This window comes from Vombatus ursinus, unplaced genomic scaffold (genome assembly GCF_900497805.2).
Source record: "Vombatus ursinus unplaced genomic scaffold, bare-nosed wombat genome assembly UNPS02014799.1, whole genome shotgun sequence".
Taxonomy (NCBI): domain Eukaryota; kingdom Metazoa; phylum Chordata; class Mammalia; order Diprotodontia; family Vombatidae; genus Vombatus; species Vombatus ursinus.
Genome location: NW_020954577.1, coordinates 41,411,396 through 41,423,880, shown reverse-complemented (window position 1 = coordinate 41,423,880; position 12,485 = coordinate 41,411,396). Strand labels below are relative to the sequence as shown.

At 38.4% G+C, this 12,485-nt stretch overlaps 1 protein-coding gene across 1 annotated transcript in view; it reads right to left on the bottom strand.

Annotated features, from left to right (window-relative positions):
* ZCWPW2 (zinc finger CW-type and PWWP domain containing 2) overlaps positions 1–12,485 on the bottom strand; it is a 147,711-nt gene that overhangs the window by 50,832 nt on the left and 84,394 nt on the right. The window contains exon 5 of the mRNA XM_027871942.1: positions 5,412–5,526. Within this exon, the coding sequence (XP_027727743.1) occupies positions 5,412–5,526 (115 nt within the window). The remainder of the gene's footprint in view (positions 1–5,411; positions 5,527–12,485) is intronic.

The following is a 12,485-nucleotide window of genomic DNA, read 5'->3' as shown; positions in this document are numbered from 1 at the left end:
CTCCTGAATTCAGGGCTGGTGCTCTATCCACTGCGCCACCTAGCTGCCCATAAAATAATTTTGAAATATATTTATTGAAATGTATAAATGATACTGCTATCTACAACTTTCAAAATCTACCTGGAAATGGAATGAAAATTGATTTAAACTAGGTAACTGTGATATATATAATTTAGACCCCAAATCTGCAACACATACTCAAAAGTCATATTAGTGTTTTCACAATGAAATGGAATAATGTTCCTTAGCACTGTCAGGAATTACCCTACTTTTCAAAGAATGTGGTTAAATCCTAATGAAAATCTTTCAAAGTTTAAAATTATAAGCAAGCTTCCTATACCATCATAGCAACTCAAGGTTCAAACTCAGTAACTCTATCTACCTTCTACAAGCTGAATTTTTCCTTAGTGGTAAAGATGTAATTTCCTCTCTTAGGAAATTTCTATTATCTATAGAGACTTTAAACTTATAGAGTAAAAAGAAACATTTAACAGGAAGTATAGATTAAAATAATGAGAAATAGCTTCACAATATATTACACTTCTCTTTTGATCTATGTCCAAGTAATTTTATTTATTAAGTGCATAAGAAGAATTGCAGATAATAAATGAAAATATTCCAAATGAGTAGAATCAGTCATGACTCATGCCATTTGCAGAGGGTGTGGACAGGAAGAACCTGGCCAACCTCACAAGGTTAAAGGGTGATGCCTTTGTTCTGGTTTTAACAGTATCTTACTGTATAAAATACTTGAACTTCCCCTGTAGATACCACATTTGGTACTTCATAACATTTCCTTGATGGAACGGGATAAGCACCTTTACCAATGACATGATAATGAGGATGACTGAGTCAAAGCATTCAGAGATGAATAAACTATAGCCAGTGTGCAACTGAGCTATGCCTTTGGACCTGTCCTTTAAAGGGAGGCAGAAAACAGTTCACGGCTGAACCCAGACAGAGACCCTGCAAGGTTGAGAAGACTTCGGTCCCTGAGGTGGGCAGGGAAACTGCTTATCCATGCAGACTTCTAAAGGGAATCACTTGATTTTAGAGAGATATTTTAGCCTTGGAGCGCGAGTGGCAGAGAAAGGAGGGGGGGTCTTGGAGGAGGAAGCACCCAGTAGAGGATTTCCTAGACCACTTTTATATCTCAAGAGATGGTTCAGTCATCTAAATTTTGTTTTCAGATACCATTTTCTCAATTCACAACTCGCTTACCAAATCTACTTTTTCTTCAGTTAGTAAGTATTAGTGAAGAAATACTACCCTCTTTCCACTGTGTTCAATTTCAACCCTGACCTCATAATCCCTAGCAATGTTTTCTAGATTCCTTCTACCAATACCATTCGCCCCCAACAGAAATCACCAAAGGGATGAAATTGCTTTTGGGTTTTACAAATCTCAGGTGATGTTGTCTAGGTTCTGGATTCACACATTTGTTTGCTACCAAGACCTCTTATTCTTCATATCAGGTAGACATGATGCATGACTCCCACCACTCAGGTTTTGGGAACTTTGAATATATGGAGCTCTAAGAGCAAGAGAGCTAGGTTTTCCTCCTTGTGTGGAAAGATTTCTTCCCCAGATGTTCCTGCAGAAGTGCCTGGCTAGCTCAGACTCAATTTCAAAGCTGTGAGTCCATATGGATGTTGGAACTTTGGAGACATAGTGAGGCATAAAGATCTCTGACCTTGGAGTCACGAAGTAGTAAGCTCAAGTTCTGTCCCTGACACAAATTGGCCCACATCTATGCTCTTACCAGAGCTGCCTACTTGCCAAGGGAGTACTTGATTGTAGTTCTTTCAGGGATATTTGGTGGGCTGACCCCCAAAATCAACTCTTCAAACTTTGCCATTGTCTGGATGGCAATGTTATTCTTACATCGTCCAGGTTTGGAACCTTAGACTAGGGGCAGCTAGATGGTGCAGTGGATAGAGCACGGGCCCTGGATTCAGGAGGACCTGAGTTCAAATCCAGCCTCAGACACATAACACTTACTAGCTGTGTGACCTTGGGCAAGTCACTTAGCCCCATTGCCTAGCCAAAAAGAAAAAAAAAAGGAACCTTAGACTAATACATGACTCTTCCCTCTCACTCAACTCTATAGCAAACTAGTTGCCAAGTTTTGCCAATCAAATTTCCATAACATCTCTCATATTTGTCCCCTCTGTTCAACTCTCAAAGCCTCTCCTCTAGTTCATTATCTCCAGTCTAGCTTATTGACCCTCCCAGGCTCTAAGCTCTTACCTACTATTTTCCACACAACTTCCAAATTAATATTTAAAACCCAGGTCTGACCCCTACCTGAAAGCATTCAAAGGTTCTCTATTGCCTGTAAGATACAATACAAAATTGTCAGTCTAGCATTTTTATATATTTTTCTACAATCTAGCTCCCACCTACTTTGCCAAGTGGCAAGGTAATCATCTTCATCATCATCATCTTCTTCTTCTTCTTCTTCTTCTTCTTCTTCTTCTTCTTCTTCTTCTTCTTCCTTCTTCTTCTTCTTCTTCTCCTTCTTCTCCTTCTTCTTCTACTACTCCTACTCCTACTCCTACTCCTACTCCTACTACTACTACTACTACTACTACTACTACTACTACTTGTTCATGCTTTGTTTTGAAGAAGACCAACGACATCACAGGGTGATGTCTTGGCTTTCAAGTGAATTGGATTTAAGTGAGGAAGAGTTGCACAAAATCTTCAGCATCACTCTCTCTTCCAGAGTTCTCCCTGAACAACCCATATGCCTTACTACTACTACTACTACTACTACTACTACTACTACTACTACTACTACTACTACTACTACTACTACCACTACTATACTATATACTATATACATACTATTGATATACTACTACTGTATTGTGATATATTACAACTAGTAATAGCTAATGATAGCTAATATTTACATAGCTTTAAAGTTTGCAAACTTTAAACACTCTAATATGTTCTCATTTAATATAAAAATAAAGAAGTCAATAAAAATTTATTTTAAAGAAAATGCTCAGAGTACCCATATATATGATAGTGAGGTACCTGGAAGTCAGCTTGAGAATGATGAGTAGGATGACAGAGAATGAAAAGTAGGTGTTGGAGGCATGAGTAAAGGAGCTTCTCACAGGAATGTGGAGGTTGGGGGCCACAAGTGTGTTCTGGGACTGGAAGTTGGTGTGAGAGTGGAGAGCATGCCAAAAAAATCAGGGTGAGGGCTGAGATCTTGAAATGGCTATGCTTCATTTTAGAGGTATAATAAGAATACATACTGAAGCATTCTGCTACTTGAGGATGAAAACTAACAGAAGAGTGGCCTAGGAGTAGAAAATGTACATGGCTTCTGGCATGGTTGCTAGGCCAAGGTAGATAGGTGGCCCAGTAGATATAGAGTTTGAATATTGACTCATATTCTTACTAGCTGTGTGATCCAGGGCAAATCATTTATGCCTCAGTTTCCCCCTCTGTAAAACAAGGACAATAATAATACCTACCTCCTCCCAGGGTTGTAAGGATAAAGTGATATATTTCTAAAGCACTTTGTAAACCTTAAAACATTCTATAAAAGTTAGCTACTATTAGTAATAATAGAAATCGTAGTAGTAGCAAAAGGAGCAACTCCCTTAGTACATGCCCATAAAGAAGAAACAATAAGAGCCATAAGTGAAGGTTTCATCTAGGTGTATGCACTCTCTCCTCAACCCCCAACCCCAGCAGGGATTTGATTCCCTGGCCTCAACCCCAACTTGGTCGATGTCATCACTGGGTATAATCATAGAAGATGACAGTCAATCAACAAGCATCCAAAGTGCTTACTATGCCCAGTGGGGATCTTTTGTGAGGGCATAAAAGACATGCTTTTTAAAATTACCATCCTAGTGAAAGCTGTGATACAATAACGAGATTTCTAAATCCTGTTTAATGAGAGGTTTATTTTAAGAAAGGGTTAATCCAACAAAATCATGGAATCTTATGAGATAGAAAGAAGCTTAGAGAGGCTGTCTCGTCCAGCCTCTCAGCCAACACGTGAGTTCTCTCTATAACACACACTAGATTTTGTTACTCAGTCTCTGTTGGAACACTTCCAGTGAGAAATGTGGTCGTTTTTATAAAGTGCTGACAAACCTTAAAGCACCATATAAATCCTAAGTGATGATGATGATGATAATGATGAAGATGATTAAGAATTCTTTATGAAAGTAGTTCAATCTGTAACTGGAAAGCCCTATTTTTTAAAGAGCGCATGAAACTCTTTCCTTGAAACTTCTAACCATTCTAATCCAACAAGTCATTAGTACTGATTCAAAAGTATCTCAGTTCCTTGGAGTTTGCTCTAACAGGACTTGCCCTACATTTGCATAGTGTTTACCTACCATAGAGAAATTGGAAATTGAATCATTCTACAGAATACTATTTGATACCTAGTAAGAAAAGTTTCTCTGAATTCTGGAAAAGGCTACCTTCTGTAGAAAGCATAGCCAAGTTGTCTATGGGGATTAAAACATTTCACTTTTAGGGATAAAAGAAAAAAAAATTCAAGGTGAGATTAATAGCTTCAGGGCTTGCTTTAGGATAAATGAAGCAGCCTGGGTCCTGAAGCTCTCAAAGTTGGAAGGCAACATCAAATAAAAGAAAGAAAGAAGGGAGTGAGTGACACATTGCCTGCATCCAGACTTTTTAAAAGTGACAGTCAACATTCTGAGTAGGACAGACGCATATTTTCCAATGGCCCCTTGGGCCGCAATTATCCCTAGCCACTTCTTTTTATTAGCGTGTCAAACATGAGACTCAAAAATATTAAGGATATTTAGGAGAAATAAAATGGCTATGTTGACTTGCTGGGAAAAAAAATAAGAGTGGCATTACCGCCCACTCAATGACATCACAACTGCCAGTGTTGTTTCGGAAATCTGAGAATTTTCACTAAAAATAACTCCTTAAAAATATGTCCTTATCCAGCTCAAAAAAAAAAAAGTTCCAATATTGCTGTGGACTTTCTTTTTAAAATGTATAACTGCTTTTGGCATGTTGGAAGACATTTACTTTACAAATACTGCAGAACAAGCCCTCATAACATTGAGTTTACAGTATAGGTAGATAGATAATTTTTTAAATTTCTTAATTCTATGGCTTTTAATTTTGAACTAAGAGATCCTGAGATCCACAAGAGGGCCTATGAACATATTCAAAGAGAACAAATGGAAAGAGGTGTTTGATAAAAATAATCCCACGTAACATTTTGTTTTGTTCATCCAGCTTATAATTCAATATAGATGTATCCACATACATATATATGTTTGTATGTATATGTGTCAGTGTATATACATAGAATCAGGCGCACACATACACAGAGACTTATGACTCAAAGTCTCTTGACTCACTCTTAATTTTGGAAATAAAACTGACCATACCTCTTTTCGATAGAAGACACATCTCCAGTCTTTGCTCATGAGAAAATGCATATAATAGGTACGCTTCTTGTAGAGCACTTTCATACCATCTTTTATTAAATTTGCATTTTTCTGCCTGTGAAAATTCAGAAACAGAATCAGATTCTTTTAAAAAAAAAACTTAAATGTTTTAGAATTACCTTAATTTGTTTAGCTATACTGGTCTAAAATTCTATCTAATTTTATGCATTGTACTTTAGATTTCTATTTTTGTATCCAGTTCCTATTTGACAGAGCATTTTTAGATATGGCAAAATCTGTGGAAAGTTTTCATATTAACACTCAAAGTCACCAGGATCATATGCTACAACAGAAATCACCTCAAATTTAGGAGGTTATAGACAAATATAATCTACTCAAGATATACTACAAAGAATGAATATATGTTAATAAAAATAATTGGTTAAATTTGCAAGAGTCAGAAAAATGACTTAAATGGTAAAAAGCTATGATAAAAATGATCACATGAAATTTCACATTCTTCTTTAGTTGTAGCTGTATAATATGAATTATTTTGACTTCATTACACTTCTACAAAACTTAAGTACGTCACTCTTCCCAAAGTTTTATTAGCTTAATTGTTGTGTATTTTTAAACTGCAAACTAAAAAATTGCAAAGTATACTTTTTAAAGACTTTAAAAATTTTTAACGTTAAGGTACTAAAAACATTCAAATGTTTGGGTTTATGGTTCTCTCTCCCCTGAAAAACTACTATAAAATACAAACTAATATTTTAACCTTTTTATCCCTTACAGTGATTACTTAAAGGAGATCACATTTCTGCTTCAAGGACATAAGGTAATTGGAATCCCATTCCTCCATGAAGGAATAGTAATGATAACTCATAAACACAATTAATTACAGAACCTCAGAATGGGAAGGGCCCTTTTGGACATTTTCATCTAATGTACCCTACACTAGAATGGGAAAGCCTTCTAGAACTTTCTAATCAAGTGAATCTAATCTTCCAGGAAACTATGACCTCCGGAAGACAGCCTGTGTTGCCATTGGGCAACTAATTGTAGAAACTTTTTCCTTGCATCAACCTCCTGTTGCTCCCAGCTCTGCCTTCTGAGTCCAAGCAGAATAAGTCAAATCCCACATGACATCCTTTCAAACACTTCAAAGACCTAGCATATCACCCTTATCTTCTCTGATTGAGGTTAAACATCCACAGCTCCTTCCACCAATTCTGGCTTGATACTGAAGCCCTTACCATTCCCGTAGCCTTCTTCTAGATGCATTCCAGTTTATCAATGTCCTAGATATGGGTATGTATACTTTACACACACATGTGTATGTACATATAGCTAAGTATTGGAGTGAACAGATCAATGTTCACATATGTCTATAATCAATTCAGAGGTATGTACTAAGTATAAGTACACAGTTGAGTTCAAGGGCCTGAGTTTAAAGGACTGATTCATTTGGAGGGAAATAAGGAAATAATATTATTCTGCCAATCTAAGAATCTCTCGGTTTTCTATGAGAATCCCACTTGCCTCATTCTATATGATACATTGTACTAAATATTCTCAGTTTCAAGTAACAGATATGGGTATGAATGAGATAACATTCAGAATCAATAGTATCAATTTTAGCAAAATGTTACAGGGGCCTCCCATGACACTATGAGAGGCTCCATTTTAGACATGGCTTCCCAGATTCATATGAGTAGAGATGGAAGGGAACTAAAAGGCCATCTTCTCCAACCCTTTGATTTACAGATGAAGACACACAGAGGCAAAGAAAGGTGAAGGGACTTGCCCAAAGCTACACAGGGATTCTAGTCAGGGCCAGAGCCAGGATTCAAACCCAAGTCCTCAGACTTCAAATTCAAGACTCTTTTTACTTGTGCCTTAACTGCCTCTGGTGGAAGAAAACTACATTCCTGACTCAAGTCCCCATTCTGTGCAGAACAGATCAGGCAAAGATCACAAATCAAATGATAAGACATTTACAATCATAGATTTAGAGCTGGAAGGAACCTTAGAAATCACCTCTGACCCTCTCATATTCTAGATGTGAGAAACCTGGTTTCTAGAGGAAACCAGGGCTTGGCAAGGTCACTCCCCTGGGAAAAGTAACCAAGTCCCTTGGGGTGATGGTGGGGAAGGAACTCTCACTCTGACGACCGTGGGGGCAGGACTTTCTTGAGTCCCTCTAGAAAGGCTCTCAGAACAACTCTGTGCCTCCCCTGTAGAGACCGTGGAGGAAGTGGTTGGGAGCACAGATGCTTGCAGCTCCCTGCCTCCTCAGCTATTCCTGAACCTCTCAGAGGTCCTCAGAGCCTCACTCTGCTCTGCCCCAGACCACCTTGGCTCATAATTAGAGCCTTGACACTGGTCAGTGCCAATGATGTTCACCTCGTTCTTGCTTGCTGCTATTCCATGAGATCTGACTTGCTCCTGTATCGTGCTTCACTCAGAGGTTCCTTGGCCTTCAGACCCTGCCCCCTCCTTGCTCACCCCCAGCTGCATGCCTTGATGTTCTTATAGAATAAGCTCTCTCAGAGACTGCTGAGCCTGGTGGCACTACAAGAGGACACCAGAGGCAGTTGTCATGAGATATCTCCCCAAGCCTCTCCACCATGGTTCTGGAACCCAGACTCTTAACTGAATAATAGTAAATGACTTTCTTAAGCTTTTCTGCTGTATACAACTCCCCACACTATCCAACCTCACACTGCAGTTTTCTGAGGCTGGAGATAAACACTGATTCACCTTCCCATCATGCACACGTGTTTCAGGCTCTGCTAAGGCTCAAGGAGGAAAGGGTCAAAATACTGCTGGGGGCTGAGGCACAGGCATCAAGACCTGTGTGGGTGGAATTGTTGCTCCAGCAAAGTCCTGTCCCCCTGACAAAAAGGATATTTAAAACTCTTCATTTTGTTCTTTTAAACTAGTTATTGAAGAGACCAAAGATCAGGCATCTTTCTTAGCTCTGGCTTTGTACACTTGGTAGGAGATAATTAAGCTTAACCGTCTAATTTTGTCACGGCCCCCTCAGACAAAAAGATTTCAACCTCGGCCCATCCCATCTCTACCCACTCTGTCTTTTACTTGAGGCTAGCTTGGGTTTGTTCCAAAAAACTCATAACAAATCCTGAAAGGCTAAGCTCTCTTCATTTAGGAGTTAACTGATATTCATGGTCAAATCTAGAACTCTACATCTTTGTAATGTTGAGGGGAACGTGGCAGAGTGGGAAGAGCACTTGCTCTGGAGTCAGAAGGCCACGGTTTGCTTCTTAACTCAGTGACCTTGACCAAATCCCTGAACTTCTCTGAATCTTAGTATTTTCATTTGTAAAATATGGATAATATTTTTGCTACTGATTTCATAGGGGTGGTTTGAGGAAAGTGTTTCATAATCTGTAAAGTAGAGTATAAATGGGTGCTATTACATTTGTAATCTTTCACAGAGTCAAAAGGAATACATTTCTGTTTCTGGAATAGAATGAACAATATTAAGTGCAGGGTGGAAAAAAGTACAGTCTGTAGATATTTTTCTGGAACAGAAAAGGAGAAAGGAGAGAGAAAATGAGAGGAGGAGAAGAGATGGAGTCAGTTGGTTAATAAGCATTTATTAAGCACCTACTGTGTGCCAGGAACTGTGCTAAGCTGGGGATACAAAGAAAGGCAAAAAGCAATGCCTGCTCTCAAGGAGCTCCCTATCTAATGGAAGGGTAGAAAGGGATTGAGGAGGGAAGAAAAAAGGAGGAGGAGCCTATTGCTACTCATGATACAAATAATAACTTAAATTTCTTTTTAACAAAATTGGCCCTTACAAGTTTGCTGTTCAGTCATTTCAGCTGTGTCCGACTCATCGTGACCCCATTTGGGGTTTGGTTGGCAAAGATACTGGAATGGTTTGCCATTTCCTCCTCCAGCTCATCTGATAGATGAGGAAGGTGAGGCCAGCAGGGTTAAGTGATTTGTCCAGGGTCACACAGTTAGTAAGTGTCTGAGACTAGATTTGAACGAAGGAAGATGAGCTGCCCCTTGTCACTAAGCTGCCCCTCCTTACAAGTTTAGGGCATTTTAATACTAAAGTGATAATCAAAAAGCATAGAATACAGAAAATCTAAAATTAAACACCTGATAAAACACTGAGAACTTCAAGTCAAGTCATTTCTTTGAGAAATACCAGTTTGGAAAAGCTATCAGAAACACTTCACCAATAACTTTAAGAAGTGAAGAAAACAAACATGGTATTTGAGAACCCTTAGGAACTCCCCAGTAGGTCTGTGCCATCTAGTGGTAAGACAAATAAACAGTTTTAGAATCATATACTAAAGAGCTCCTTGCTATCTCTTTTATAATGAATTATGGATTCCTGAATAAAAGCCTTCTACACATGGCACTTTTTAAAAAAAAAAATCCAAATTGCCTACAAGGTAACTCATTTCCTCTCAAATTAAAAGGAAATGTCGGTAAGATGAACTATTGACCATTTCAAGACATACCTGAGTAGTTCATGTATTTCCATTTATTTTCTTTCTGCAATAATTATCAAAGAAATGTTTGATATAATTTCATCTCCAAAAAGTTATACTTGGGGAGGCTTTGACATTACAATTATCTTACAGCAGTTGAAATCAGTCTTTGAAATCGGAACTCAGAGGTAGCAGGCTATAAAGCCCATGGGCAGACAATTAATAAGCATCAGAGTCAGGATTTGAACCCAAGTCTAGAGCTCTGATGCTTATTAGTTATGTGACTCTGAACAAGTGACTTCACCTTCTAAGCCCCGGCTCTCTCTTCTGTAAAATGAGGACGGTATTAATACTTATATTCCCTGCTTTTCAATGTTGTTATAGAGAACATTCTCTTTTCTCCTGGCTCCCCTCCTGATTCCCTGGACCTCTCCAACAGCCTTCTCACCCTCAAGATACCTCTGCCTTTATGATTCCCTCTTCCATTTTTCAGCTCTCTTCTGGGTATTATCTTCTTCCATTAAAAAGTAAGCTGCTAGAAAGTAGGGACTGTCTTTTGCTCGTTTGTTTATATTTATAAAAGCAGCTGGTGGCACGGTGGATTGAGTACTAGGCCCAGAAGCAAGAAGATCTGAGTTCAAATTCAGTCTCAGATCCTTACTAGCTGTATAACCTTTGGCAAATCATTTAACCTCAGTTTCCTCAACTGTAAAATGGGGATAATAATAGCACCTACCTCACAGGGTTATTGTAAGGATCATAATATAAAGGACCATAATATAATATAAAGGATCATAATAAAAATATATGAGATATATATAAGATATATAATACAAAATATATGAGATAATAATATAAAGTGCTTAGCACAATGCCTGGCACATAGGTACTACATAAAAATTCTCCTTCCCTTCTCATAACACAGTGCCTGGTAGACACCAAGTGCTTAATAAATGTTTTATCTATCCATCTGTCTTGTAGTCCTTACCATGTTTATAGAGCTGTTATTATTCTAAAGGAAGTACTTCAGCATTGACAAGGAAACATGCATGTATTGCTGCTGATAACAATAGGTTAGAAAGGACCCATTCTAGCATTACATATTAGCATTAATTAGAAAATGTGCTTTGAGGAATTCAAAGTGATAGTATGGTTATTAAATGACATTTTCAAATGCTCTAACATTTAACAACATCGATGTTCAACTTGAAAATTAAAACCTTCATATCAAGGTCAAGAAAGGAAAGATTAATAGGTTCAATAAAGTTTAAACAGGAAATAAACTGCTCTTTAGACACACTGGCTTACCCCTTATTTTACACACACACACACACACACACACACACACATACACAAACACACACACATACACACACACACATACACAAACACACACACACACATACACACACACACACCCCCTACTCCATCTTCATTCTCAGTACCTCTGCCCTGGCTGCTCCCCAGGTCTGGAATGCACATCCTCCACACCTCTGTCTCTCGGAATGCATAGTTTCCTTCAAGATTCAGTTTAAATGCCACCTCTTCTATGAAGCCTTTCTTGATCCCCCCAAATGCTAGCGCCTTCCCTCCTAAAACTACCTTGTACTTATTCTGTATATGTTGTTCATAGGCTTATATTTATTTGTGTATGTTTCTACCATTAAAATGAAGACTCCTTGAAGGTAGGTAATATTTTACTTTTGGCTTTGTGGCCCCAGAACTCAGCACAGTACTTGGCAAATTACAAGCATTTCTAAATGTTTGCTGATGTATTTCTGGATGCTTCTTCAGAGTAACACAGGAGACTCTATGTTGTACATGTTTGTACAGTTAAACTGAAATGAAAGAACAACTATATTTCAGACTTAACAAAGTACTGTTAAGTGCCTATTGAAATCCAATACTTTACAAAATATAAACATCACTGCTTACCAAGTATCATATGAGACAAATTTGGTGTGACTTAGTCATGAATATGAATGAGCAGATGGCTAGAGAAGTTCACGTCTAGGACAAGAAGACAGGCTTTGCCCTGTGAATCCCAGAAAATTGATAGGCTTATCATACCTTGAAAAAGATGGAGAAAAGCAGTGTCCTAAATAATCTTTTCCTGTCAAGATGATATGTCAAGAAAATCATGATGGGACTATTGGTTGCATCTTAACCTACTGCAATTTGATTTTCATTCCCACCACTCTACTAAAACAGCTTTTCTAAAGTTATTATTGAACCATCTTACTGCTCATTGTAATAACCTTTCCCCCTCCTACTCTTCCCCTGCAGTCTCATAGATCCTTCTGAGGCATTTGACACTACAGACCACACCTCTTTGATAACCTCTTCTCATAGCTTCAACGGCCTTGTACATAGTGATTCTCTTTCTACCTCTTCAACCATGCTGCTGCCTACTTTGTTGATTTCTCAAGCAATGTCCTCCCTCTTAAACATGAATGTCCCACTGGGTTTTGCTCTTGACAATCTCCTTTTCTCTCTACATTGTTTTAATACACTTCCATGGCCTCAGCTATGAGCTCCACACAGATACAGATACACACACACACACACACACACACACACACACACACACACACACACA